The 27,813-nt window shown below is 39.6% G+C and overlaps 1 protein-coding gene across 3 annotated transcripts; it reads right to left on the reverse strand.

Moving 5' to 3' along the window:
- Positions 1-3,111: 3,111 nt before the first annotated feature.
- On the reverse strand, positions 3,112-27,521 carry tnk2a (tyrosine kinase, non-receptor, 2a). 3 transcript variants are annotated; one of them, XM_051411049.1, is made up of 21 exons: positions 27,269-27,521; positions 25,397-25,501; positions 20,089-20,251; positions 19,164-19,234; positions 18,268-18,480; positions 17,557-17,706; positions 17,304-17,399; positions 16,511-16,692; positions 16,223-16,349; positions 15,867-16,013; positions 14,853-14,947; positions 14,332-14,526; positions 13,208-13,299; positions 12,975-13,019; positions 12,651-12,886; positions 10,520-10,720; positions 9,783-10,435; positions 7,392-7,527; positions 6,918-7,013; positions 5,847-5,974; positions 3,112-4,593 (listed from the first exon to the last, which is right to left on the reverse strand). In XM_051411049.1, the coding sequence occupies exons 3-21, from the start codon at positions 20,249-20,251 to the stop codon at positions 4,587-4,589; spliced, it is 3,033 nt and encodes a 1,010-aa protein (XP_051267009.1). In that variant the 5' UTR covers positions 25,397-25,501; positions 27,269-27,521; the 3' UTR covers positions 3,112-4,586. The 3 variants fall into 3 exon arrangements, with proteins under 3 accessions (XP_051267009.1, XP_051267007.1, XP_051267008.1); XM_051411047.1 differs by lacking the exons at positions 25,397-25,501; positions 27,269-27,521 and adding an exon at positions 21,659-21,826; XM_051411048.1 differs by lacking the exons at positions 6,918-7,013; positions 25,397-25,501; positions 27,269-27,521 and adding an exon at positions 21,659-21,826.
- Positions 27,522-27,813: the final 292 nt, after the last annotated feature.

Consider the following 27,813-nt stretch of genomic DNA (forward strand, 5'->3'; position numbering starts at 1 on the left):
TAAATAACTCTACCTTTAAGAGTTATTTAAAGCTTTGAATGGGTTGATAGTGTTCTGGCATGGCCTTTTGCGGGGTGGTGACGGTGTAATGTCTTTTCATGAGGTCCAAAATCCCTGGCATCGCCCCTGAGGAGAAAGGAGGGAGACTGGAAGGAAATAGAAGGGATAATGGAGATTCTGGTGTGTTCAGTCAGAGGCTGAACACAAACACACTGGCACACTTCCACAGACATGGTCCGTGTGTCTTTCAAGAGCTTGCTTATAGCTGATGTCCTGCTGGCACACTGGCTTTTTGATGCTTTCTGTCTGAACGCACCTTGAGCTTTCTGGTGCCCACTCAAACCTCGCTGAATTTGGAGATGGCAAGAGAACAAACTGAAACTAGAAAACACAGATCATAAAAACTCTGTGAAGGCTGCACAATCCTCTAAATGTGTTATCAAAATGTATATTTTTTTTATGTTTTAGAAATGTTTAACCTGCATCTGCATACAAATACAGAGACAGATGCACCAGAAGTCAAATCCCAAGTATACCAAAGTGTTATACCTTGTTTTTTTACAGCATGAACTGGGCAATACTTTGATACAGTTGAGAAGTGTGGCTGTTATAATACTGTAAATCAACTCGTACAGTACATTAATGTTTTTTTGTAGTAAAATAGTTCAAATTAAATTAATAGCCAACAAAACTATGACTGTAAACACCTGTAAAAACTCAAAAACACCTTTTACACCAAGTTCATCAAGTGATTTTTGGTGATATCAAGCAGGAACATAGTGACACCTCACCGTTAAATGAACCTCAATACCTCCTTATTCGTGTTTGTGTGTGTGAGACAAAGGGTGCATGTGTGTGAGTGTTACAGTGTGCGTGCGTGTCCCATGCATCATCAGTGAATGTGACAGAGTGCTTACTGATGTAGCAGAGAAGTGCAGAGCGAGCGTCCGGGGGAGAAAGGCTGCTGAACTGTTCTGTCCAGGGATCACACTGAGCAATCGGACCACAATGCACTGCAGCTGCAATCCATTTAGGAGCGAGGGAGTGAGTGTGTGTGTGTTTGTGAGTGAGGGAATGGGGGGGGGGGGGGGCCTGGGGGTCCCATAACGGAAAGGTCACAGGTTTGATCCCTGAGGAAGTAAGAGACAAGATTTCCATTAGAGAAAGGACTCCTGCACTGTTTGAACCCGCCACTCTGCTCAGAGTTGTTTGGAGGAAGTTTGGTGACTAAAAGAAAGTTTTGGTCAAACATGTTTAAATCCGGGACTTTGTTCTTGTGGAAGATTTTAAATACCAGTAAAAACTTTTATAGTGACATTAGAGGAAATATGGTGCAATCAAGAACCAATGTGTTTATTTGTCAAAATAATTAGAGTAAAAATGCTGTCATGATTATTTTGGTTTCCTCTTTATTTCCTCTTAATAAGTTGTTTTTTGTCCTCCATCCTTGAAAACTTATTATAGAAAATAATAAATTAGGAACGACTGCAGAAAATTAAATGACTAAATAAATTAAAGATCAAAACTAATTAAAATTAATGAATGAAAGGTCTTCATAAAATAAAAAATATGAATAACATCTGATAAAAATGGAAAAATAAACAAATAAATGTGTCCAGAAAGAATGTCCACACTTTTTATGTCGATTTATTTACCCTCAGCAGAATAATTTTCCTTAAGTAGAATTGTATTCATTGTTGTGTACCTGCTGTACTCTTATCAAACTTTCAATACCACCATTCTGAATTTCATTATACAACCTTGCACTGTAGATGACAATTGAATAACCTTGAATTAGACATTTCAAAGATATTGTTTCTTTTTTCATTTATATATTTTCAGTTTATTTGACGATAATATTTAGTCATTAACTTATGTATTTATTTACTCATAAGCTGGACTGGACTAGAAACACTGAGGCTGTCTACAAGAAGGGCCAAAGCCGACTCTTTTTCTTGGGGAGGCTGAGGTCCTTTAACATCTGCTGGACAATGCTGAGGATGTTTTATGAGTCTGTTGTGGCCAGTACGATCTTCTTCGCTGTCACATGCTGGGGCAGTGGGCTGAAGGTCGCAGACACCAACAGACTAAACAAACTGATCAGGAGGGCCGGTGATGTCGTGGGGGAGGAGCTGGACACCCTGACGACCGTGGCAGAGAGGAGGATGCTGTCCAGGCTTCAGTCCATCTTGAACAATGTCTCTCACCCTCTCTACGACACACTGGCCCAGCAGAGGAGCACCTTCAGCAGAAGACTCCTCTCACCCAGATGCACTACAGAGTGCCACAGGAAATCATTCCTGCCTGTGGTCATCAAACTCTACAACGCCTCCCTCAGAGAGTCAGACACCCCCTCTCTGTAATTCTGACTCAAAACATAGACAATCATTCTTTTGCACTTTTTGCACATTAATACTGTACATTTGATCTTGTGTATATATATATATATATATATATATTTATATTTTTTGTGCTGAATGTTGTATATATATGTTGTTTGTATAATATGTCGTCTGTATATCTGGAGTGTTGTAACGAAAATAATTTCCCCCTGGGATTATTAAAGTATTTCTTATTCTGATTCTGACTATAATATTTAGTCATTAACTTAAGTATTTATCTACTCCATTATAAGTCAGCTTTGGTCTTCCATACCCCCGTGGGGTTTATAGTAAGTACAAAGCACTTTTGATTTTTGACAACCTGTCCATTCCAGTTTCCTCGGGGAAAACGCTCCATCAAAACTGTAGTGTATTCAATTTAATGGCTGCCTGTTCAAGACATTTATGAGCGAGTTGAGGAAGTACTCTGCTGAACAGAGTATCCGGTACAGATAGTGTCGTAAATATACTTTCATTTAAAAAACTTCTGTAAATAGTTCTCTTTCTCTTGTGATCAAATACATTGTTCTGAAGGCTGCTTTGTAAATAGTTTTTCAATAAATGTAGCAACTTCTGATCAATCTATATCAATTTTAATACTTATATTTACAACTTACGGTTAGTCTCACCCTTTCTGAGTACAACACAGATCATTTAGTTGGTTGAACAGATGCAGATAATGGTGTACTTGCTCATTCCTAATTTATGAAATAAACACAGAACACTGACATTTTGAAAAGAGAACGACTCAAATTTTACTTTATTATAAAACAGTGGAGGCCATCTTTGCATTTTTCATTAATAAGCTGCTCTAATGTTACTGTATAATGCAGTCAGCGTCACAGACAGCAGTGTGACTACAGAAGCTTACAGCTCAGCATAAGAGGGAACGATGTCACACACACACACACACACACACACACACACACACACACACACACACACACAAACACACAGAAATATGAGTGTTTTAAACATTTCTGCCCACTTGTTGTGAAATTCACTGACATTTCTGACTTTATTGTATCTTGGAGAAGAGAGCGACCGGTAACTGATGGCTCCTTATCTTGCAAAGTAGCTGCAAGAATTTACAAAGTATTATCCATTTCTATCTCTGTTTAGCTGCTTATAATTAACCATACAGTAGGTGATCACATTTATGATCAATATCTGCGCGCACGCACACACACACACACACTATGAAGTTCTCGAGGACCACTAGCTGCTGCTTTAAGCACACATGCACACGCTTGCACATAGCAGTTGCCTACTTACTCAGGTGATTAGTGTTTATGATTATCATGCAGCAGTAATTTTCATAGGAACAAATACTAAACATCCATTTTAGGTTTATTTAATATCTAATTTGTGGAACTCAGTGCCTTAATACCCTGTATTCATAAGGAGATGATCAATATTTTCACATTTACGTTTTGGCATCTTATTGCCTACAATAAGACAAAACTAAAAATCTCAATCCATCAACCCTTTCACAATTCACGCCATTATAAAGCTTAAAAAGCTTTGTTTAAGACACAAATGATACATTAATAATACCCGATATCAGCTTATATCAGTTTCTTATTTACTTCTCTAACTAGATAAACTGTTTATTATCGTCTGACCAGCAGTTAATGTATCCTCAAAAATATCCGCTTGTGCGTCGACACACCCATTAAAGTGCTATATACAATACAGCATCTTATCTGTACATTTTCATAAAAACATACAAGCACAACTAAAACGTCAGCTGACATTTCCCTGATTTTATATCGCTTCATTAACAGCAACAAGGCATGGGCATTTACAGTCCACAGAAACGTAAGCCAATGCGTGCACACATCTGAACATGCGCGCATTCACAGCTAAATTAGTCCCAATAAAAGTTTGCAGTAGCTACCAGCGGAAAACAAAAATTCTCATTATTCATATAATAATAAAAAAAACATAAATAGCATGTGTTCAAGTAAATAGTGTGACTCATTCAACAAGCTGATCCTTTAGCTAATGATGACACTGGTATGAATAGGTATTCACATTTCATTAAGTGAGGCACATATATATATATATACTGCTTTATGTTCCTCCATTCATTAAAAAGCATCACTGTATCTGGGCCCCTGAGCGATGAGTCATCCAAGCAGGTCTGTATTGGCCTGTTGATCCAAAGTCAGGAGCTCTGCAGTAGTTAATGTCCTCCCACCTTCACTTCCTGAGAGACAAAAAAAATCTGTGTTATAACTGCAAATCCTTAACTGATATATAGGAGGAAAAGTGAAAATTCAAATTTTCTTTCCACCCAAATTTAGTACCATTTTTACATTAGCAAAATAGCATTTTCTTAATCTCTGCAATCAATTTTGTGTCCAGCAACAGCAGGTAGCTGTTTTCAGTCAGTTAGCTTGTGGAGTTTTTTTGCCCTCAAGTGGCCAAAAATCAGCTAATGTAATTTATAATAAATAATAACAGTGATAATAATAATAATAATCTTTTTTTTGTGGGGCATTTAACAACAAGCTTTTAGCAACAGATTAACAACAACAACAGCCACAACGTACAGGTAAATAAAAGGCTATAAACAACTAGTTATAATAATAATAATAATAATAGTTATAATAATAGTAATAGTAATATTTTATATATATCTTATTCACTTTCTGGTCGAGAGTTACATGAGAAGATTGATGACAGTCTCGGGTCGGTACACTAACCAGAGGTGGAACCAGGAGATGATTAGCAGACGTGAGTGATATCAATAAAAACATTTCCCAAACTGTTGAATAACTTTCTCAAAGTGGACCATATATAAACAAATGGAGGTAAAACAACACCCAGTAAGAAAGAGGAACTACAAAATATATCAAATAAAAACTCTGAGCAATGGGGAGGTAACATTGAGTGTCATTGTGATGATAAGAGATGCCATACATAGTTAGGGAGATCTTGGAAAAGTGCATATAAAGAGAAGAATAGTGGTCCCAATACTGACCCCTGAGGCACACCACACCTGACAAAATGAAATGGGAAAATGATTTGTGAAATGATTTCAGCTCCACTTGTTCTAGTCACTGTTTCAAAGAAAATCTAGTTTATTTTAAGTGTAAGACTTCTCAATGAAGCTCTGACAGCATGTGGACACTCTCAGACTGGGTTAGCAGTGACAAGAGCATCAGACCGACAGGCAGACGAGTGAAGAAGAGCAGATGGAGTGATATTGTCATCCCATATGTGGTTGTGTGGTCTATCACTGCATAGTTTTTTTTCCCCAAAGTTTCAATTACAAGTTAAGACAAAAACATACTCTAATGCAAGGAGGAATGCACAGATACAGTATACACACTTGGCAGAAAAAGCAGATGATACATACTGTAGAGTACTTACTGACACAGACTAAACACTTACATAAGAGCGTTTACCAAGTGGGTAGGTGTTTTTCTTTTCTTTTACCAGATTAGATGAACTTACATGTTTCGATGTGGTCCGTATGTGTCCAGCATGAGAGTGCTGGACTCTTCCAGGTTCCACTGGCAGCGCTGCAGAAGCTCCTCGCACTCGGCTCTCGACCGCAGGCCCAGACGAAACAACTGCTCCACCTACAATACAGATGGTGACAAGAGGCATTTTAAGCAGGATGGGTGGTGAATTTATTCATAGTTGTGCTGTATATATTTTTTTAATGACCTGTTCTGATATAATTTTACTTAAAAATGCCTTTTTTAACATCTGGGTAACAGCAGTTAAAAAATGGAGGCTTGCGGTATTTCAGGCAGGCACACAAGTCATTTTACAGTTCCATTCATCCTCCAATAATTTATGTCCATGACCTTGATCTCTCACTGTACAGCGTCCATATAAACATTGTGCTCATTTAGTCCCTATACAACACTGAGTTCTGTATCCTCGCTGCTACACTGCTGCTTGCTTTCAGGGATGTAACTCCCTCCACCTACCAAGCAGTGGTAGAAGAAAGTAGCAATACACACTATGAAAATAATTAACTACAAGTCCTGCATTCAAAACCTTAAAGCAGCAACCAGGAACTTGTTTGTTCATGCAGGCCATATAGAGGCATCAGTATTAAAGGACCAGTGTGTAGGATTAAGTGGCATCTGACTAAACATCCCTGCCAACTGTATTTGTCTTTGTCGACCTCGGAATGAGAACGGGCTGTGAAGTGTGGAGGAGAAACTATGGTGTCCGCGAAACTCAGGAAAGACACAAAAAAGCCTTATCTACAGCAAGTATTTGGTTCATCTCTTCTGGGCCATTGTAGAAACATGGCAGTTCAACATGGTCAGCTCCACAGAAGCAACCTGTGGCATTTGTAGATAAAAACTGCTTATACTAAGGTAACGAAAACACAACAATTCTTATATTCAGGTGGTTATACGCTAATGAAAACATACCTATGTATATTATATTCAATTTCTGCCAATATATCCTCCTAAATGTTACACGCTAGACCTTTAAGTGTTCCTTAGTTTTATTTTCCAAAGCTAACAAAGTAATGTGAAAATGTACACAGGGTAAGTGTACCTTCAAATGATTTATGGCCTGAGGAATGCTCCAATTGTGACCCTGCAGAGCTGCCTGACACTCCTCCAGCGTGACACCGTGTACTGCTCCTTGGACCTGTCAATCATACCACGAACATATCATGAATGGAGGATGAAAGTTAAAGAAACATGACTGGACCTATGGATTGTTTGTATTTTCAACTGAGATATGAAAAGAAGAGTCCTGTAGCTTGTCAACAATTTCAAAGCCTTCAAAAAACCCAAATACTCCGTGCTCTGTATTTACAAAAATATGTTCCTGGGTGTTGATGGGAGCAGAAATAACGACTGAATTTAAGATCAAATGTTGACACAGGGATGTGGACTTCCTTCCTTGATCAGGGAGTTTTAAAATTATATCAAAAATATTTGTTGTGGGTGATTCTGATTTGTCTGCGTGTAGTATTTAAGAGCCTTTGGTGTTTCTCTACTTATTATTTGTATATTATTTTACCTGTGTGATGCTCTGCTCCTGTTGCATGCTGGGAGCTGCAGTTCGCCCATTGTTGTTGTTGTAGGAGGAGTTTGGTTTGGCTCCGCCGGGCTGCTGGATCATGGGTTTGACTGCCGCCATATTAGCTGCTCCGTATCTGATAAGAAAACCACAGAGACCAACTATAGTGACAGTTTACAGGATCACATACATACACAACATGAAGGAATGTTTGTAATAGTTAACAAAGTTTATCTGTAAACAAAAACTGCACTTTTATTTATGTACTGAATCAAATTTAAAAGTATATAAACACATTTATTTCATATATATTAAGGTCCAGCTACTCAATTTAAAAGTTTGTTATCTTGGTGGAAAAAGCGATATAAAGACTTAAAATAGCTTTAAAAACAGGTGTTAAAGACTATAATGTTAATATTTCTATTTTATTTTCACATTTCACACAATTTCAAACACTGTGGCTACAAAATACTTTCGATCATTATTATTTGTTTTTCTCTAACTGTTGCATTTTTATGTCTCCATTTATTTTATTAATCTCTTATTCTCTATATATGATCTCTTATATACAATATTGTGAGAATATTATTATATTATTGTGTCCATTGTACAATTTTATTTTGTGGATCACAGGAAGAACTGCGGGAATCCAAATAAAGTAAATAAACCTCTACGTATCTCTTCTGCAGACTGAAGAGAGAAGGCAAATATATGCACGGAAAATATCTTGAAGAGGTGACATCACACTGTGCAAAACAAACTAAATAATAAAACAGGATTAAACCCGTGGGAAGAGAAAACTTTCTTTGCATGAGTGAACAACACTTCCCAAGTAGATAAATACAGTTCAGTCAAGCTGTCAGTCAAACAGCTTTCTCACTTTGTATTGAGTGATGCCTGCTCTCTGGGTGTTACGTGAGCTTTCAAGCCATCTTTTAGTGCTTCTAGTATTTTAGGAACAATTAGAACGAGCTGGAAAAGCAGATGTTTAACTCAGTGACATGAGTGGAAGCATTTAATGTGGCAAATATTTAAAGACTTACTTTCCAAGACCCCTAGTCGTTGTCTTTGGACTTTGACTTTGGAACAAGGTAAACTAAGGATAAACTGTGAAGGAAAACTCCTTAATGTGGCCATTCTGACCAAGCTAACTTTGCACACCAAGGGCGGCTGTGGCTCAGAGGCAGAGCAGGTCGTTCCTCAATCGGAAGGTTGTGGGTTCGATCCCCGGCTCCTGGTGCCACATGTCGAAGTATCCTTGAGCAAGATACTGAACCCCGAATTGCTCCCGATGCCGTGCATCGGTGTGTGTGTGTGTATGAATGTTAGTTTCTGTTCGATGGACTTTGCCATCACTGAGTGAATGTGTGTGAAAGGGTGAATGTGTGTGAAAGGGTGAATGTGGCACGTAGTGTAAAAAGCGCTTTGAGTGGTCGGAAGACTAGAAAGGCGCTATACAAGTACAGGTCCATTTACCATTTACCCAAGTTTATCGTAAAGAACACTATCTATTAATATGCAATAATAATAAACATTTATTAGTTATTGTTTCACATATAGGATGACTCTACCTCATTGTTGATAAACAGATATTTAATATATTCCCAAATCTCTACAACGGAGGTAAATGGATGGACCTGTTGTTGTATAGCGCCTTTCTAGTCTTCCGACCACTCAAAGCGCTTTTACACTACGCGCCACATTCACCCTTTCACACACATTCACTCAATGAAGTCCATCAAACAGAAACTAACTCATTCATACACATTCACACACCAATGCACGGCATCGGGAGCAATTTGGGGTTCAGTATCTTGCTCAAGGATACTTCGACATGTGGCACCAGGAGCCGGGGATCGAACCCACAACCTTCCGATTAAGGAATGACCCGCTCTGCCTCTGAGCCACAGCCGCCCTTGGTGGCGAGTGCAACGTGGAGTGTGATTGACACAGGTTGAAAAATGCTGGAATTCCCCTTTAAGTTAGACAAAACTTATTGAATATTAAAGTCAGACAGAAATTTTAAATAATAGTTATATATAATAATAGACATTTTGGGAAATACGCTTATTTGCCAGTTAGCTTAGCAGAAGAATTAAAAACAGGCACAAACAGCTAGAATGACTCAGTCCAAAGGTAACCTAATCTGCCTACCAGCACCACTAAAGCTCACTAAGTGACATATACATCTAGCAAGACAGACAATAAGTGTATTTCCCAAAATGTTAAACTATAAATGTTGATGAAATATGATAAATTAATTTTTCAAGGAAACAATACAATGTTGGGAACAAACACACATGCTCCTTTCCCAACTTGCCTAAGAAATGGTCTCTGTCCTAATTACGTAGAGTGAATGAGGTAAGACGGTGTTTGATATCAGCAACACACCTTTCTAGAAAAGCAGGTCGGTCTGGCAGCGGGGCGGGAGCAGCGCTCTGGGAGCCGTCCATCAGCGAGGTAAGGCCACGCCCCTCACGAAAGGCGAGAGGCTCCAGTAAGGAGCCGGATGAGTAGGAGGAACCTCGAGCTGTGAGCCGTGAGGAATGTGATGTGACTTGAGGCAGGGAGGACACAGACGAGTTGGAGGACAGAAGGGGACCCAGGAGTCCGGACGCCCGGCGTGGGGAGACGGAGAGGGGAGGAGGAGGCAGGGCCACAGGGGAGGAGGATAGCGGCGGTACCAGTGGAAGGGGAGAGGAGGAGCGGGAGCCCGGCTGAGAGAAGGCGTGGTCTCTGGGTGGGATCTGAGGAGGCGTGTCTTCCTGGTCACCCAGGGAGATGGAGCTGGAGCGCGCCTGCGGGTGGGTGGTGCGGGAGGAGAGGTTGTGTTTGGAAGGACGCAGCGGGGGGACGGGGCTGCGGGGAGGCAGCACCGGTCGATCCTCGAAACAGGAGGCGAAGGAGGAGGTGGAGGTGGAGGAAGGGGAGGGAGGAGGCAGGCAGATCTGTCGGTGGGGGCCAAGAGGAGCAAGGGGCATAGGGAGAGGAGAGGAGGGGAGGGAGCGGCCCGTTGCCATGGGAACCTGCAGCTTCACCATCACCTATAACGACAGACAAAAACATTAGCATAGAGTGCCTAACTTACGTCCACTTACCTGTAAAGTGAAACCATGCGTAAACTCTACCTCTCGCTGCAGTTCTTGGAAGAGGTCAGCTGACTGCGACTCACTCCTGCCTGCCATGGCGCCGCTGGGCGTGGTCGTCTCTTCGTTCAATCCCCTGTTGATAGACCGCACCTCCTGGTCCTCTGATTGGTCGTCAAGGTCAGTAGTAACCTCGTCGTAAGCTGGCTGAGGGAGAGGCCAGTCCAGGATGGATGGAGTGTCCTGAGGATGACAGTGATGGACAATTGGAGAAGCAGACAAAGTGTTAGGTGACAGTTATAAGAAAAAAAAAACCCTCATTTAATATCCTCCTGACATTTTGTAACAACGCAACTAAAAATCCAGCCTTGGAACGCAACCTTTCTCAACAGTATGTCATATGGTTCACTTTATATGTTAAGATAAGGATGGGGGCTTTTTGAAAGACGATCCAATATTATCGGGTGTTCAGGATTAATGAGCCACCAATCGTTATCGGCAAATATTCGCTCTAAACCAGTGGTTCCCAACCTGGGGTCGCGAGACCTTCTTGATTTTTAAGGGGTGTAAGAAAAAATACACACAGCAGGGCTATATCTCTGTAAAAAAATCTTCATATTTAAAGTTTAGGTTTTAATTTATTTTTAAGATCTGAACTTTGAACACAAGCTATATTCACAGAGCCTTCGCTCTCTGATTAACAACCGTTCTGCATCGGAAAAGATAAAACAGCCGAAGAGTTTATTAAAAAGTTCCTAAAAATATCAGGAAAACTCATCTCTGGTGTTCTCAGGAAATAATCTGCTCAAAATTAATCAAAATCCCTATCTGGGTTCATTGTGCAGTTAATCAGTTGTTATGTACTCGTAATGTTATGCATTGAATATAATATGAAATATCCATAAAAAAACGTCTGAGTCAGTTTACTCAGGCAAAAGGTTGGGAACCACTGCTTAAACAGTTTGATCGGCGTCTCTATAAACAGCGATCAAATGAGACGATCAGGTGACGCATTTAATTTATTCCCCAGAAAAATTATATTCCGTCTGTCCCACACAGAGGTTTACTTGGGTGGGCCGCCCGGTACATTAGCAGCCGGCAGTTCATTTTAGCATTCTGCAAAGACACACAGAGAGAGAGATGTTATCTGGCTCACACTGTGAATATGTTACAAGCACAGACCAGGTAAAGCAACAGTTCAAAATAAGAAATGACCTTCTAGAGATAGCAAGATAGTTGTAAATTCATGATATATTATTATTTCTTAATTTTCATACTTAATATGTTGTTAAGAATAGTTAGATAAATAATACTACACGATAAATAGAAGGCTTCGAGTAGACCCCATGATCGATATCGGCTGATACTGCTTCCAGTGATCGGCCCCAAGAACCCTGATCGAAGCACCCTTACTAATATTGTTGTTTATTCAATGTTTTTTGAAAGAATGCCACATAAGCCCTGGAAGATAAACGAGGTCAACAGGTGAATCGAGGGTTCATTTTGTGGTCCAGACACTTCTGTAATAACAGCAGGACACAGAGAACTGTGAAAGTAAACCACTAAAGCGTGAATGTGTACGTGGTCAATAAAGGAGCACAAATCCATCACACTCCCCTCGCCTCAGGTGCATTATTCATGACTTCTTCTAGCTTATCTGCTCGCATGTTTACTACCAGCTGTCCTAGATGGTATCACAGTGCCATCTTATGTAGACCGCACTGGCTATAAGTTTGGCAATGTTGTTTTCTGTGTTTTTATCACACACTGGATCTATTTCAGTAGGAAATTGTATTAAAATTAAGTTTTTTATCTTTCTAATGCGCACGTTAGCAGCGAGCTGTTGCCTCTGCATTATCTGACATTTCTCCAAACCAGAGCTGCTAGGACATTTCGGAATTTGAGGGAAACGTCTGTGAAAAGATAACAGACAAGTCTTCAAATTCTGATTAACTAGAAGTTGTATGCATGACTATTCACAAAGGGTACATATTGTGGATAGAGGCTGGCTTGCTGCAAGTCTTAACAGTCTTTTTTATGTCATGTCTGTGTAATTAGTGTCTAATAATGCATCTTATTTAGTGCATATTTCTATTAACATGCATTATGTGCTTTTGCTGTATATACAATGCCGACGATGCAGTAAATTATTCTGTGACAGGTCCAACTGTACCCTCAGTGTGTCCTCATCTGGCTGCCTCGTCTCAGTGAGCGGCGAGGGCGTGGTCGAGCTGAAGCTGTCATCAGTGAAGTCGATGAGCGAGACCTCGCTTTTGGCCGAGCGCACGCCGGACCCCTCCCACGGCCGGAGCTTCAGACCCAGGGACACTCCCAGCCTCTTCAGCCCAGACGAAGCGCTGGTGTCGTCATCGTCGTCGTAATCGTCCATCACAGAGTCGTAGAACGGCTCTGGACACACAAGCAGACACCAGAGTCAAGAAACAGTAGCAGCATGTATATGAAGGAGGAGTTGTAGACTACAGGCAGCACAACTTACTCTTCAGCAGAACGGCAGGTTGGGGTGGACGAGGAGGAGGTTGCTCTGTTAAAGACAGTTTTAGACATTTAACTTACATTCACAGTGTGACTTCAAATGCCTCTAACAGAAGAATGAGCTCAGTTTTCTACATGATCAACATTGCGAGCTAGTAACAGAGAAGTACATGTACAAACACTGTAAGTAAATGCTATATGTTGATATATGTGTTTAAATTTATTGGTTAAATTTACTCTTGGAACGGTTGGGGAGTTTGGTCGGCCTCGCAATGCCCGAGTCCATTCCAAGGACATCAGGAGGGTCCATGGGGTTTCCCAAATACAGACTGAAAAGGAGCAGACAAGAGGTAAACCAGATTTTATCTATTATTTCTTTACTACCTCGTCCTTTATAGTTGCTACTATACGTTACACAGTTGTACACATTTTACTACTGCAGTTGCTATTACTCTGGACATTGAGGCTTATTCAGTTCTTGCAACAGTTGTGAGGTTTCTCTGAATTTGAGTGTTCGTTCTGAAAAGGAACAAGTACAACATCTGTTGGTGAGCTAGAGGTAATGCACTGCTGCACTGCAGTGGACGATAGTGGAAGAAGTTGAGCTCAGATGTTGCAATACCACAGTGTAAAAATGCTCTTTAAGAAGTATTCAAAAACTTACCAAAGTAAAAGTACATAAGTATTGGTATCAAAATAAACTTAAAGTACTCAAAGTCAAATGCCATTTTCAGAATCATATATATTCTACTCCAGGATTATAATTAGTGATGCATTAATATGCAGCTGATCAGTGGTTGAAAGTTACTAAGTACATTTTTGAGGTACTTTAATTTGGAGGCAAATACTGTACTTTTTGCTTCACAACATACATTTGTACAAACATTAGTTACATTGTTGATTCAAATTAATAATACAAAATATAATCAACAAATGAATTAAGTTTATACTTGGACATTATAAAGGGAGATAAGTCTGCATTTTAGATTTGTTCTATTAAGAGGGTTCCAACTAGCGTTTTTCATTCAAAAAGTAGGCGTATAATAAGCATCATTTTAATCATATTTTGTTATATATCAAACTATATTTATCATTTATCATACTTTTTTAACCTTTATTTATTCAGGGAAGGTTCATCATATGTCATATATATATATTATGTTATCCTATTCCATACTATATGACACTGCACAATATAACATGTTATACTGTTTTATTACATTATGTACTACATTATATTTCTATATCAACACATATCTTATTTTAAAATTAACCCAAAAATAATACCTTCCATTTATTGTTTTATTTCACATTGTATGGCTAAAACTGTGTGGCGACTTCAGTTAGTGAGTATTATTAACCTGTCTATACGATCTGCATGTCCCCAGCTTCTGTGAGGGTCTGTGTCTCCGTGTCCAGTGTGGATAAAGGAGTGTTTGAGCGGTCGGCTGATGTCGTGGGCGGACAGACCGGCGACCGACGTCACCACGTGTCGAGGAAACTGACCGACACGCAGCGTCCCCCTGTTCTGACCTCGCCACCAGTAGTGCTCTGCCCTGAAAACACACATAAACGGACAAACACAGAGCTATGAATAGTATAATCTGTATGGGATTTTCCGGAGTGCATCATACTGCTTCTTTCACATGATTTCACTTATTAAAATGTAATTAAATGTGGAAATATCTTGAGACATGAGCAAAACACATGTGTGTCTGTCTGTTCGAAAGCCACAATATTTCTTTAATGAGCCAGTATCAGGACAGTAATTACAGTAATTTTCCACAATGCAAGGAATCCAATGTCGACAAAAGATGCATTTGTTGTCTTGCAGGAGTTATCCTGCACCGACACATGACTTTCACAACAGTCACACACTGACCTTCCCTCTATGATGGTGATGACGTCGTTCATTTTAATCTGGAGCTTGTCTTCCTCCTCAAAGTCCTGCAGCGCTCTCATATCTGTAGGCATAGTCTGCAAAACACATACACACTTAGAGTTTGAGCAAAAAGCTACACGAGTCCAATGAATTATTACTGTCATCAGCAGGAACATGGAGACAAACGTAGAAAAAATACTTCTGCCATTCTGTATGATGATGATTTATTTGTTTCCACTGGCTCTCCCTTCAGTGTCCTTTATTTGTCCCAGACATCACTTGAGGACTACTTTTTGAATGTCTAGAAGCCAACCCTATCTCATCCATTAACCACAGCTATTAAAAACATTATGCTAATCGCTAATGCTTAATTGTTAAGAGTAAGGCGAGCTGGCAAATGCTTCTTAAGTTACAATTTAAAAAAGTATCTGGTGCACCTTAGAATAACATCTTGATGTTTTTCAAGATTACTTCTACATGAATCATTTCAATCACTTCTCCAAAAATTCAAATTCGCCCCCTTATATTAACAATATATATTTAGCTTCTACTTCCTATGTCACACCAAGTCGTGTGACCCTCCCGTAGCTTTTCACATAGACTTTAGTCTATAAGTCATTTTAAACATTTCTCTTTCAGTCCTGCCAAAAGGAAACACAAGTTAACCCCTACTAGCAAGCAATTTTAGCCCAATGATTCATATAAAATATTTCTAATCTGGGAATCTATGGCCGAATGTACTGTAAGTTTTGTTACTGTCACACTTACAATAGCACACAGAATTTTGATTAATAATTCCAAATTTCCCCCTAAGCTGAGCTTGCAGATATAAACACAATTCTAAATGATCACATTAACCGTTAAAGTTACTGTCCACACTTTACAATAAATAACATTCTGTCCTCTCCTGGTTCACATTAACTGTTTATGAATCTCTGTCAGACATATTTACTGAATAATGCTGTAACTACAAGAGTTCATTCAGTTTTGTTTCAACTGTAACTACTGTACTACCTCGAGCAGGAAGTCTCTGAGGGCGACGAAGGTCGGTCTGTCCTCCGGTTTGGGGCTCCAGCACTGCAGCATGACGTTATAAATATCCTGAGGACAGTCGTCTGGTTTGCACAACCTCTCGGCCTCCACGTCAACCTTGTGGAGGATCTGCAAACAGACATAAATAACAGAATGCTGAAGAACTATTATTACCTGGTGAATTTTTTAAATTGCAATTTGCTCCAATTGTTTTTTGGTCTTTGAGTAAAAACTTCATATGCAGGAGCTGATTTTTTAAAATCAAAACCATGAATTTCTTCCTCCTTGAACATTTATGGTAAAGTAGAAAAGATGTGTGTGTGTGCATATGCATGCACCTGACTCCCATTAAGGCCCAGCCAAGGCTCCTGTCCATGGGTGAACATCTCCCACAGAGTGACCCCAAACATCCAGGTATCAGACGCGTGAGAAAAAGTACGAGACTTCAGAGACTCCGGAGCACACCTGGAGAGCAGCAAGGACGAAGACAGAGAAAAAATAACTGTAAAGCAACACCAGTCTGGAAATGATTTCAATTATGATTTGAGTTTGAATCACTGAGGTCTGAAACCGGGCTACAAAACTAAGAACCACATCATTTTGTGTGACTGGGATGCTCTTCTCACCATGGGAAAGGGATTTTGTGGCCCTCCTCCATGATGTACTGGTCGGTGTGTGTTGGCAGCGCCCTCATCAGGCCAAAGTCTCCGATCTTCACCGTGTCATTGGTGGACAGCAGCACATTGCGGGCAGCCAGATCCCTGTGGAGGAAACGCTTCTGCTCCAGGTAGGCCATGCCGCACGCCACCTACACACACATACACAGTACTAGTTACTAATGCTTCTACTCCACCACTATTTGTCTGACAGCTTTAGTTACTAGTTACTTTTCAGATTACAATTTTTCATATTCCTGCATATCTCCAAATTTGTTGAGTCTTTCTAATACCAGTGATATTAATCCAAAAACAACATGACAGGGAGCATATAGAGTACTTCAGTGCTAGGAGCTCAGTTTTGAATTCTGGTCTTTTACTTGTAGTGGAGTATTTTCAGTGTGGTATTAGTACTTTTAACTCAGTAACAGATCTAAATACTTCTTCCACCACTGGAAAGAGAGGGAGAGACAGATCTTCTATTCTTGCTAATATGAACCAGCTAAAAGTATAATTTTACAAGTACATTTTTGTAGTTTACTGATAATTATTAAAGTACTGCTTGATTGGTTTGTCTTCATCAATTTTCCTCATGAATGAATGACTTACATTTGAGAACAAAACTTCACGTTCTGCTGGATGACTTAAAATAACAGTACACTGAGGAAGAAATGAGCAGTGATACATCTCCGGGCACCAAATATGTGATGAAATGATCACTTCCTCTTCCTCTAATGTGTTTATCTTTGTGGTATTAACTGACCTGCACAGCGTAGTTACACAGAGAGGAGATGAGAATGTGACCCTGACGCTTTCTCAGACGATCCAACAGGGAACCCAGAGGGGCCAGTTCAACCACCTACACACAAACACACACAATACTGATATAAAACACTCATCTCATTATTGTTACATATCTAATTTGAGACTTGGATGTCCTCTTTTTGTGGGCTGTAAATTAGTAGGATAAGAAGTATGTATTAAAGTTGGTCTGTGTGTATTTGAGTGTGTCTTACCATCTTCATGGGCTGTGTGAGGACGATGCCGTACAGGCGGATGAGGTTCTGGTGGCTCAGTGAATGCATGGCATTCACCTCTCTGATGAAATCGTCCAGACCGTCTGAGTCTAACACGCTTGCCTTCAGACACTTCACAGCCACTGACAGCTAGAAAAAGGGAGGGAGAGATGACATCCGACAGAATAAACTGCTGTAATTCAAAATGATCCAAACAGCCTGTGGGCTGTGACAGGCTGAATTACTCAGAGTTCAAACGGGGACCGCTTTGTAGTTTGGGTCTTTAATTTGAGAGCCAACATCGGGCAAGTCATTACAACCATGCCAAAACACAAACCCCAACCTTACTGCACAACATGAGCTGACATTTCATACATTCTTAGGGTGGCAAAAACACGAGCAAATGAAGAAAACATCTTCACCAATATGACAACACGTGCAGCATTTAGAAGATTTTTCGTAAAGAATACAAAATACAGACTGAACTGAACACAGAAACCCTGCAGGTGGCACAGACAACAACAGAAACTGGTTCCAGGGGACACTAAAAAGTTGTATTTGGTTGTGTTTTTTTCACTTTGAAGCATTTCTTCCTCTTTTTTCTAAATGCTGCGAATATGTCGTCTAGTTGGTCAAGATGTTTCCTGAAGTCGCAGTGCTGGGCTATTGTACATTTTGCTCACTACTCTCTACTGTTTCTCTGTGACTCACCACTCCGCCGTTGGGTCCGGTCCACTCTCCTCTCCGCACCACACCGAACGTGCCGTCACCGAGCCGCTCGAACAGCTGCAGCTCCGACTCTCTGATCAGGCAGGTGAGTGAGGCACCCGCCTCGCTAGTGGCTGGTGGCGTGCTCGACGATGCCCCCTGAGGGAGGGTCGATACCCCTTGGGCGTCTGCGTCGGGTCGTTTCACTGGAAACACCTACAGGCCCAGGAGCAGAAACCGGTGACTGTGGGTTTCATTTTTGTGCTCATGAACACCAAGATCTTTATTTGATTTGATCTATTTATGGAACACAACAATGCAAGGGTAAAGTGAGAACACCTTTTGATTAGATTGATCTTTATTGTCAGTGCACAGAGTACAAAGACTGTTGCGATGTTGCAAATGGGAGTAATCGTCAATTCAAAAAGACACACAAAGCTTAACAAGCTGCTATGGTGTTTTGCTTAAATAAAAAAAAAGATGTATTTTCTCATTTTATAAGATACATTTTACAGTAATAATAAAGTTCTTTAACTTTCTCTAAATATACACAGTCACATGTGAGAATTTTGACAGCGTTGGAAGTTATCTTGTTTAAAATTTGAATAAACATGTCAGTTATCTCATTTGGCCTTCAAACGTCTGTCCAGTTGGTGGTGAAACACTGAGGTTAAGAAGTCAGAGAATAAATGTTACAAAATACAAGCCTGTGTGTAATCAAAGTAATGTGATACTTTACTGATCCTGTGAGGCCTTTTTTCGTTGCAGGAAAATTAGCTGTGTGTGTGTGTGTGTGTGTGTGTGTGTGTGTGTGTGTGTGTGTGTGTGTGTGTGTGTGTGTGTGTGTGTGTGTGTGTGTGTGTGTGTGTTTGTGCTTGCAGGACACAGTGTTACTGCACCTTGCTCATCCAGGACTTGCGTTTATAAAGGGCTCTCCTCCTCTTGACTGCCTCCCAAAGCCTCCTCTGACCTGAACCGACACAATCACAATCACAAACAGTAAATACATTTTATATTCAGATTGTATCCAGTGAAAGTACCAATACAAAGATAAAAAAAAAAAAATACTGCATCAAAACTACACAAGTATTATCAGCTGAATCTTCTTTAAGTATGAAAGAAAGTACTCATTTCACCCCTATTATAACACGTTTATTAGATTGTTATGCATTAATGTGTAAACAGCATTTTTGTGTTGTAGCTGTTAAGTCCAGGTGCCTCCAGCACTCACAAAAGGGGTTGTGAAATTAATGGGAAGGGAGAGACGATAAAGTTCTGATACACAAATAAGTATTCAAAGGAGTTCAGTTATTCAAATGAAACTATCTGAAAAGTTTAAATAGGAAATGTCTCTGCTGCTAACAACTCATAGACATCTGAAATGAGAGAGGTTACAAGCCAAAAACTTTGGAAACTGCTGGTTAAATCTGTAACAATGTGTTATATTTTATAAGCTTATTATATTTTCATGTAAAATCTTAAATGTAGAAAATTTCCATCTCAACTGTACTGGAGTAGAAGTATATATAGTACATGTGGTTTAGTACACATGCCTCAAAACTGTACTTAGGTACATTGCTTCAGTAAATCCTACTTAGTTACTTTCCACCTTACTTATAATAAGCACAAATAAACCTGAATTTCTCCATGGACTTTATTTTAACAGCAAGAAGTGCAAAACTCAACCCCAGTGATGCAGAAATAACAGATATAACTATAAATAAAGGGAATTGGAGATACAAAAGATACATATTTTAGTCACTGTAACTCCAATATGCACTAGATGTCTGGAGTAAAATGGAAACATGTAATAGTCTGACGTACCCGGGCGTCCCATGCCGATCTTCTCCAGGTCTTCATTCTTGACGTAGTCAAAGTGCGAGAGCCGTGTGACGTTGAGCTCATCACGGATCCGCAGGAAGTACTGCTGCAACTGCACATCAGTCAGCAACTCCAGCAGCCACTCTGTCCCCTCCTCACACTGCATCTGCACACACACACATTCACCTTGTATCACTACACATGTGAGGACACATAGATTGACAAGTCATTGTGCTCTAGGTGCATATTAGAATCTCATTTTAATGTGTTTAGCTTAAATTATTCAGTTATTGTTAGAGTGTTAATGGACACAGTAATGTGCAGTGGAAATGTAGCTAATCTAAATTATGGATGATAGTGCCAGCAGCTCAATAATAATAATTTTCCCCAAAATGTCAAACTACTGATGTATGCTAATTCCTTGCAAGATTTCTTTTCTTTTTTCACCCATCTGGATCTCAACATGATGTCCCACTAACTGTGTTGTTAGTGGGAGTGAGAATAATTTACCAGGAAACAACAAAATGGCTGGAATTCACATTATTTAAAGCTGTCAATGTGTTGGTCAATCACTTTTGAGATTTTGTTTGTCTTTCTAGCTCTGCGTTGACATGTAATTATATTGTGATTTTGACGGCAAATAATACTTATATCAATATTTTAGATTGTAAATTTGTTAGCGGGAGATTTTATGGTAAAAAAAATAAACTTGTCAGTGCTCTCTGGTGGACAAACGGGGTAACTGAGAAACAGTTTTCTGAAATCATCAGACATATTTTAACGGTTTAGCTCCACACATGCACACATCCTCAGGTGAAGAAATGAAACAAAAGACAAGTGATGAAACAATTAGTTGATCTGCGAAAAGTGAAACAACAATTCTGACAATCAATTTATTCTATAAGTCATACATGAAGCAAAAATGCCGACCATTTGCTGGCTTCAGCCTCCAAAATTAAATGATTGGATGTTTTTTGTGATGCATTTCTATTTTTTCATTTTCTTTGAATTAAGCTTTTATTCTGGTGAATTACAAGATAATTTAAAGGCCCAGTGCGTAGGATTTTTCAGATTGCCGCCAACTGAATACCCCTTGCCTCACTATCCCGTTCCAAGTGTGTAGGAGAAACTACGGTGGCCATGAAACCTGCAAAACATTTCAACCGTTCTGGGCTACTGTAGAAACATGAAACGAATCATTCTAAGGTAACAAAAACACGATTCATATTTTCAGGGTTAAACACTTATGAAAACATACTTTTATTCTGCCAATAGATGCCTCTAAATCTTACACACCAGACCTTTAAGAGCTTAAAAAAAATTATTCATGAAACACAAATTATTCATGAGAACCAATCAGGGGTGACAAGAAGACATTTGTTTGTTTAAATGCTCACAAGCTAAGGTTGGGCAAGACTGGACTAAACGATGAATTAAAATTAAAATTAATGTCGCATATAGTCTGTAGCTGCAGCCCTACAACACACACACACACACACACACACACACACACACAGTGTAATTACAGAAAGAGAAGAATCACTGCATGTCTAACCACAACTTCAGACTTTACCATTTGTCCCCCGGCACTTTCTCTGATCCTCCCGTCTCTCTCCTCTTCGTCCTCCTCCTCCCCCTCCTCCTCTCCTCTGGTGTAGGGGAGTCGCTGGTACATATAGCTCTCCCCCATACTGTAGCAGCTCCTCTTGTCCTTCGCCTTGTCCGTCTCTCTCTCAACCCCCCCTCCTTTTTTTTTTGACTCTCCTTTTCCTGTCTAGCTGCTATTCAGAGGAGGCGTTAGCTCTGCCTCTCCGAGTCTAGTTTGCTAATCTCCTCTCGGCTCTGTGACCTTCTCTGCTCAATCGATAGGCGCATGCACGCACACGTACGCAAACGCAGCGGGAGGCATTTAACGCCACTCTCTCCAGCCGTATTGCCTCAAGCTATCTATAAACTCTCTCTGTCTTCCCTCCCACTGGTTCTTTCTCTCCCTGCTGACTCACGGCTTCCTGCATCGTCGGACACCTCCATACTTCCCTTTCTCTCTCCATCCTTTCCCCTCTCTAGCTCTCTCATCTCCTTCTGGCTCAGCAGCCGAGCCCACTGTCTGATGTTAAATAATTCAGCAGCACTAACAAGAGGGTGAGGGGGAGGGAGAGGGAGAGGGAGATCTTGGAAAGGAAGGAGGGGAGAAAATGAAGATACAAATAGGTGGACAGATGGATGGGTAAATGGATGAATGGTCAGGCCAAAGAGAATAACGGGGAGACAGTTCCCAGCATGCTTTTGATAGATGATGACATGCAGATGGTACTGCAGCTAAGCTTGACATCACCGCAAACAAGGATCAGAGTTTCTAAAGGAGAGATATATGATGTGGTAAATGTGCTTTGAGCTGATTTTGCTGGTTCCAGTGTGGTTTTATACCGTTGTAAATGTATTATTTTTAGTGTTTTGGGCTGATGGTTGGACAAAACAAGCAATATTAAGACATAACTTTCATCTTCAGGCCAATTTCAGAGGAAACAATTGATCAATTATTTAAATTAATTGTTGGAAAGATATGTCGTTTCATGCCCGGATCCATTATTTATGAGATTTATCAAGAAAAATTGTCAAACAGTTGCTGGTTTCAGCTTCTCCAATCTGAAAATTGCTGCTTTTTTCTTTGTTTTATTCATCACTGCAGACCAATCACACATTGGACACAACCTGTGCCAACGTCTCCCCTCTGATACAAATTTATTTCCACATGACACACAAATCATTCTGATGAAAAGTTACCATCAGTAATAAAGTGTCAATGACACTAAAACACCAAATTACCCTTAAATGATAAATTCTATATTTAAAGGTTAAAATACACACAGTTTTTATCATCTATCACTATAAAATATAAATCCTGCACGTTGTTAATACAGCATACAGTATATGTATAGATGCTCTATAAACACCTAATTCATGCATATAAATTACATTTCCCATTAAATATTCATTCATTTGCACTGTTTGTATTGTTTACAATACATGAGACACGACTTGCAGATACACAGTGTACTGTTGTTTTTTATAGGCTATATATTTATTATATAATTATAATTATATTTATTTTTTCATCTGCTTGTATGCATATAATAGTGTATTTTTTACCTGTCGTTGTTCAGCTTTGTTGTCCTTGTTCTTAGTCTATTTCCGTGTAAGTAAACTGAGAGCAACTTAGAACTGGAGTCAGATTGCTTGTATGCAGAGGAGGCAGAAGCACACACGTTCTGATACAGTGCAGATATTTGTGTAAAAAAAAAAGAATTATTTCACTTCTTTACTCAAGTAAATGTAAAAAATTAAAAGCTCTGAAATTTAAAAAGTAAAAAGTACTCTCTTGGTTTCTTTGAAGAACATTTCTACTGGCTGCTTCGACAGGTCTGGATGTTTGGAAAGGCGAGCAATAATGCAAAATAAAAATCTATATACAATTCCCCTCACATGCATTAAAACTAAAGTAATGTGCCTGAAAATGTGAGTAGAAAGAACAAATATTTGTGTACAAATGTAGGGAGTAAAAGTAAAAAGTTGTCCGGAAAATAAATATTAAAGTAAAGTACTGATACCTGAAAAGATCCAATTAAGTACAGTAACAAAGTACTTGTACTTAGTTACTTCCACTTCTGCTTGCATGTGTGCACATACTTGTAAATACAGTATTTTATGAGCAAATACCTGAACATCTAATGACATTACCATCAGCCTCAGCTCTACTTTTGTATCAACATTTTACTTGCCAAACATTAGCACAGTGTTTCTCAAACTTTTTACACCGCGTATCACCTCAGAAAACATTAGGCTCTCCAAGTAACACCAATACGACCGGCGTTAGAGTACAGTAGTGTAGTAGCGTAGGCCGGCCCTGTTCAGCTACAGACAGGTCACACACGATTTGCAGGTTTATTCCAAAAAGAAGATTATTTATTGTTGATTCCTGAATGGAACCGCTTCAACAACCCGAGCTAACTGGGTGGAAAAGGGGTATTCCTGGTCCACACTTTTTTTCCTGTTTGGAGCCACGATTGCAGTGTTTTTGAACATTTCACTATCTTACCATCACATTTTAGCTCGTAACTAATCAAACTAAATCTTTTTTTTTCCTTTATTTTAATCACACAGGCTGTTGCAGACTACCCAATCACATATTTGACATCGGGGTGACCTTTCACAAAGGGATAAAATGAGGGAGATCTGAGTGATATTACAGCATTAACTGAGCTCTCATCAGTGTGTTTGATGAAAGCTCATCCACTGCTTGCATTGAGCTTTTGCCAAAGATACAATTTACACATAATCCAATCTGCCTGATCCCGTGAGCTTCATTCCAAATATAATTATCTCAACTGTCTTACAGTCAGAACTAATATGAATGTGATTCTGCTGCCTGTTTGAACAGTGTGAGGCGTTCATTTCTAGCGTCTGCTGAGCATTTAGAAAAGAGGGTGAAAGGATAAAAGAAAACAAAACACAAATAATTGAAAGTGTAAACTGAGAGGGAGAAAGAAACTGTGACAAGAGTGAGATGCCGAGCTGTCACCATTACAAACGTTTGACGGCTAACTGGTGCATGAACGGCAGCAGCAGCAGCAGTAGTGTGTACAATATATTACTGCTCATGTGTGTTTATGTGCGTGCATCTGTGGCCTAAATGAGCACCAAATGAGAGCTTTCATCTCTCTGCGTGCACGAGTTTTATCGAGGGCGATGCTCCAAATATAGGAAAGCTAAATTTAGCTTACGTTCGCTGGCAGTGAAGAGTGGAGCGGTGTGAACGGAGCTACTTCACTTTGCTCTCATCTCAGCATCACACATCTGAGATTGAGTCACGACTGTCAACAGATCCGCCGATGCTTGCCTGTATGACTGGGATTGATCGTGCAGCTGTGTTCGCGGTTTCCTCGCTGCACCGTCCACCTGCTTTCACATCTGACTACATACAGACTCCAGGAAACAGCAGTTTTCACTTCCTCTAATTTGGTAGATTTACAGTTGAATCAGAGGGAAAAAACAAGGAAAGGATTTGTTCGAATAAACCCTAAAACCTATAAAATATTCAATTTACTATCATATTTGACAAAGAAATACAGCAAATGATCATGTTTGTGAAGCTGGAACCAGAGAAAGTTTGGCATTTTTGCTTTAAAAACAACTGAAAATATTAACAGAATAAAGTATTCTACTTCTTCCAGCCCCGTGGATGTGTGAGTGCAGTAGGGACGGATACAAGGAACCAGTCTTCTCTACTCTATGTGTGTTGATCCGGTCTCACCTTGCAGACGTCTTCTGGTGGATCAGGAGTTGAAAGCTGCAGTCAGGAGTGACTGAGGTCACTGGAGGTCACCTGGAGGAGGCCATCGATGGAGAGACCCCACATCTACACACACATTAAGACTGAAGATTAACCTTTTTATAATATACAGAAGATATTAGAAAAAGTCACAGTTTTCACACAAATTATTAATAAACGACAAATACTCCAAGTAAACTTGAGCTCCGTCTGTCTCAAAACGGAAAGTCGTTCACAGCCAGACAGACTGAAACCGACTGAGGAAGGGACACAACACAGACGGAGAAACAGGCAGACCTGGCAACCAAGAGCAGGTTTTATGAACCAGGGCCCACACACGTTTTTTTATTTTAATAACACATTTATTATTATTGCTTTTTACTAGAAACCAATGTTGGGCAGTAACAGTAATAATATTACAGTTACACCTCACAACATTACTTTTCTTTTCACCTCCTACTGATTTGAAATCCAACCATCCAATCACATGCTTGGATTCATTTTCTGTAATCATGGAGAGAAACTAGTTTGGAAGATGAAACATTCAGCAGCTGGAAATATTCACATTACTTTGATTTCAACCAACAAAACTGGATTTTAACTGTCAAAAGTCTGAATTTTAGGGAGACACAATTACCAATTTTGTGGGGAGCAGCAGAAAAAGGAACAAAACTAGTAGTGTAACTAATTACTGTTGGCAGGGAGTAATAAGTAAACTTTACATTAGTGGATTGATGGACAGAAGGGGAAAAAAGGACTGGAGCACATTGATTGATTGGCATTTGTTTTAAGGTTTGGAGAATCTGAATCAGAGTCAAAAATCAACCAACACTCATAATTTATACAATAAATATTTAAATGTTTCTACTTTTAGGCCACCAAAATAAACCAAATACTGGATTCTACAGAGTAGAAGTCCTGACGGATGTTTTTTTTATATATATAAATCTACTACTACAACTTATTATTATCTACCTATTTACATACCACAATCTCATGATCTTCATTTTGGGAAAAATATTAAGCACAATATAATTATGTTTTTCATTTTTTTACTAAGTTAGTTTATTGAAATGTGTTTTTTTTTTTTAATGACAGTTTTCATGGTACGTACACTGGTGACACAAATCATCAAACAATTATACAAGAAAAACATAGTACAAATTAGTGTTACGCACCATTAAATCAAATGCAAATTCCTTGTATGTGAAAACCCACTGATTCTGATTATAAAGATAATTTAACTGAACTTGAACTTAATAAATATATAACGTTTTACAGATTTTATGTGTGCGGTTGAGGTTTTCTGGGGGTGGAGATGGGAATAAAACTCATAATTTATCATTTTTACTACTTGAATCTGACTGTCTGACTATTAAAAAGCAAAAAACAGCTAAGACCAGTGCACATATATAGTGTGTATCTGCAGGGATTGTTACAATTACAGGTTTAAGTTATAAAGTGAAAATAACTCAAATGAAACCGGTCAAATAAGGAGAAAAACAGAAACAGAAGGAGGATGGAGATCTATGTATCTCCTAATGAATGCAGCACAATAGACCTTAATTGATCAAGCTGCTGCCTGCCTCTCTCTCTCTCACACACACACACACACACACACACACACACACACACAAAGCTGATTAGCCTGCAGCCTCGGTCACGTTAGGTTCCCACCTGCCTGTGTGTCAGTGAACACCTCACCGCGAGAGAGAATACATCTTTCTTTTAGTTGTTTATTGGTTGTATTTTGTTTTGGTGCAACACGTCGCATCTTCCACACAACAGAGAGAAAGAGAGAGAGAGAGAGAGAGAGAGAGAGAGAGAGAGAGAAAATACCCCCGGTATACCGACCTGTGAAGACGGGCGCTTTTTGCGGGAGAGCAGTCCCCTTCCTCCGGTCACTCGGGTGTTGCAGCCCCGCGGGAAGCAGCAGCTGTTTGTATCGGGAAACGTTTAAAGTCAGCGGATCCGTTATCTCTCTCTCTCTCTCTCTCTCTCTCTCTCTCTCTTTCTTTCTCCTCCGTTAATTCCGGGGACGCTCCCCAGTGCGCCTGCCGGGATTTATGAGCGTCACAGTGCGTAACCTGACGCGCCAATGTAGCGCTCGCTCCAGTTAACGGTGCTGGCCCGGAAAAAAAAACATATAATTGCACTTCCTGTTTGGGCGTTGGGGTTTCAAAATAAAAGTTCAGACTTTGGAAAGTGTTTTTATTTTTTATTTTACGTTTGATATAGCTTACAGCATTTATTTTATTTTATTTTATATGTATTAATTGAATAAAATGTAACTTAGATGCAAACCGTAACACATTAAACTGGAACAAACTACAAACACAAAGGACATTTATCTCCATTTGCTCCTATAAAGTTGCATTTATCTACTAATGACAATACCT

This window comes from Dicentrarchus labrax, unplaced genomic scaffold (assembly GCF_905237075.1).
Source record: "Dicentrarchus labrax unplaced genomic scaffold, dlabrax2021, whole genome shotgun sequence".
NCBI classification, from domain to species: domain Eukaryota; kingdom Metazoa; phylum Chordata; class Actinopteri; family Moronidae; genus Dicentrarchus; species Dicentrarchus labrax.

Coding starts and splice junctions, on each gene's coding strand:
- tnk2a (XM_051411047.1), bottom strand. CDS start 21,775: ATGGGGGAGAGCTATATGTACCAGCGACTCCCCTACACCAGAGGAGAG. Junction 19,235..20,088: donor GATCGGCATGGGACGCCCGG/GTACGTCAGACT, acceptor GTGTCGGTTCAG/GTCAGAGGAGGCTTTGGGAG. Junction 18,481..19,163: donor GCAAGTCCTGGATGAGCAAG/GTGCAGTAACAC, acceptor CTGGGCCTGTAG/GTGTTTCCAGTGAAACGACC.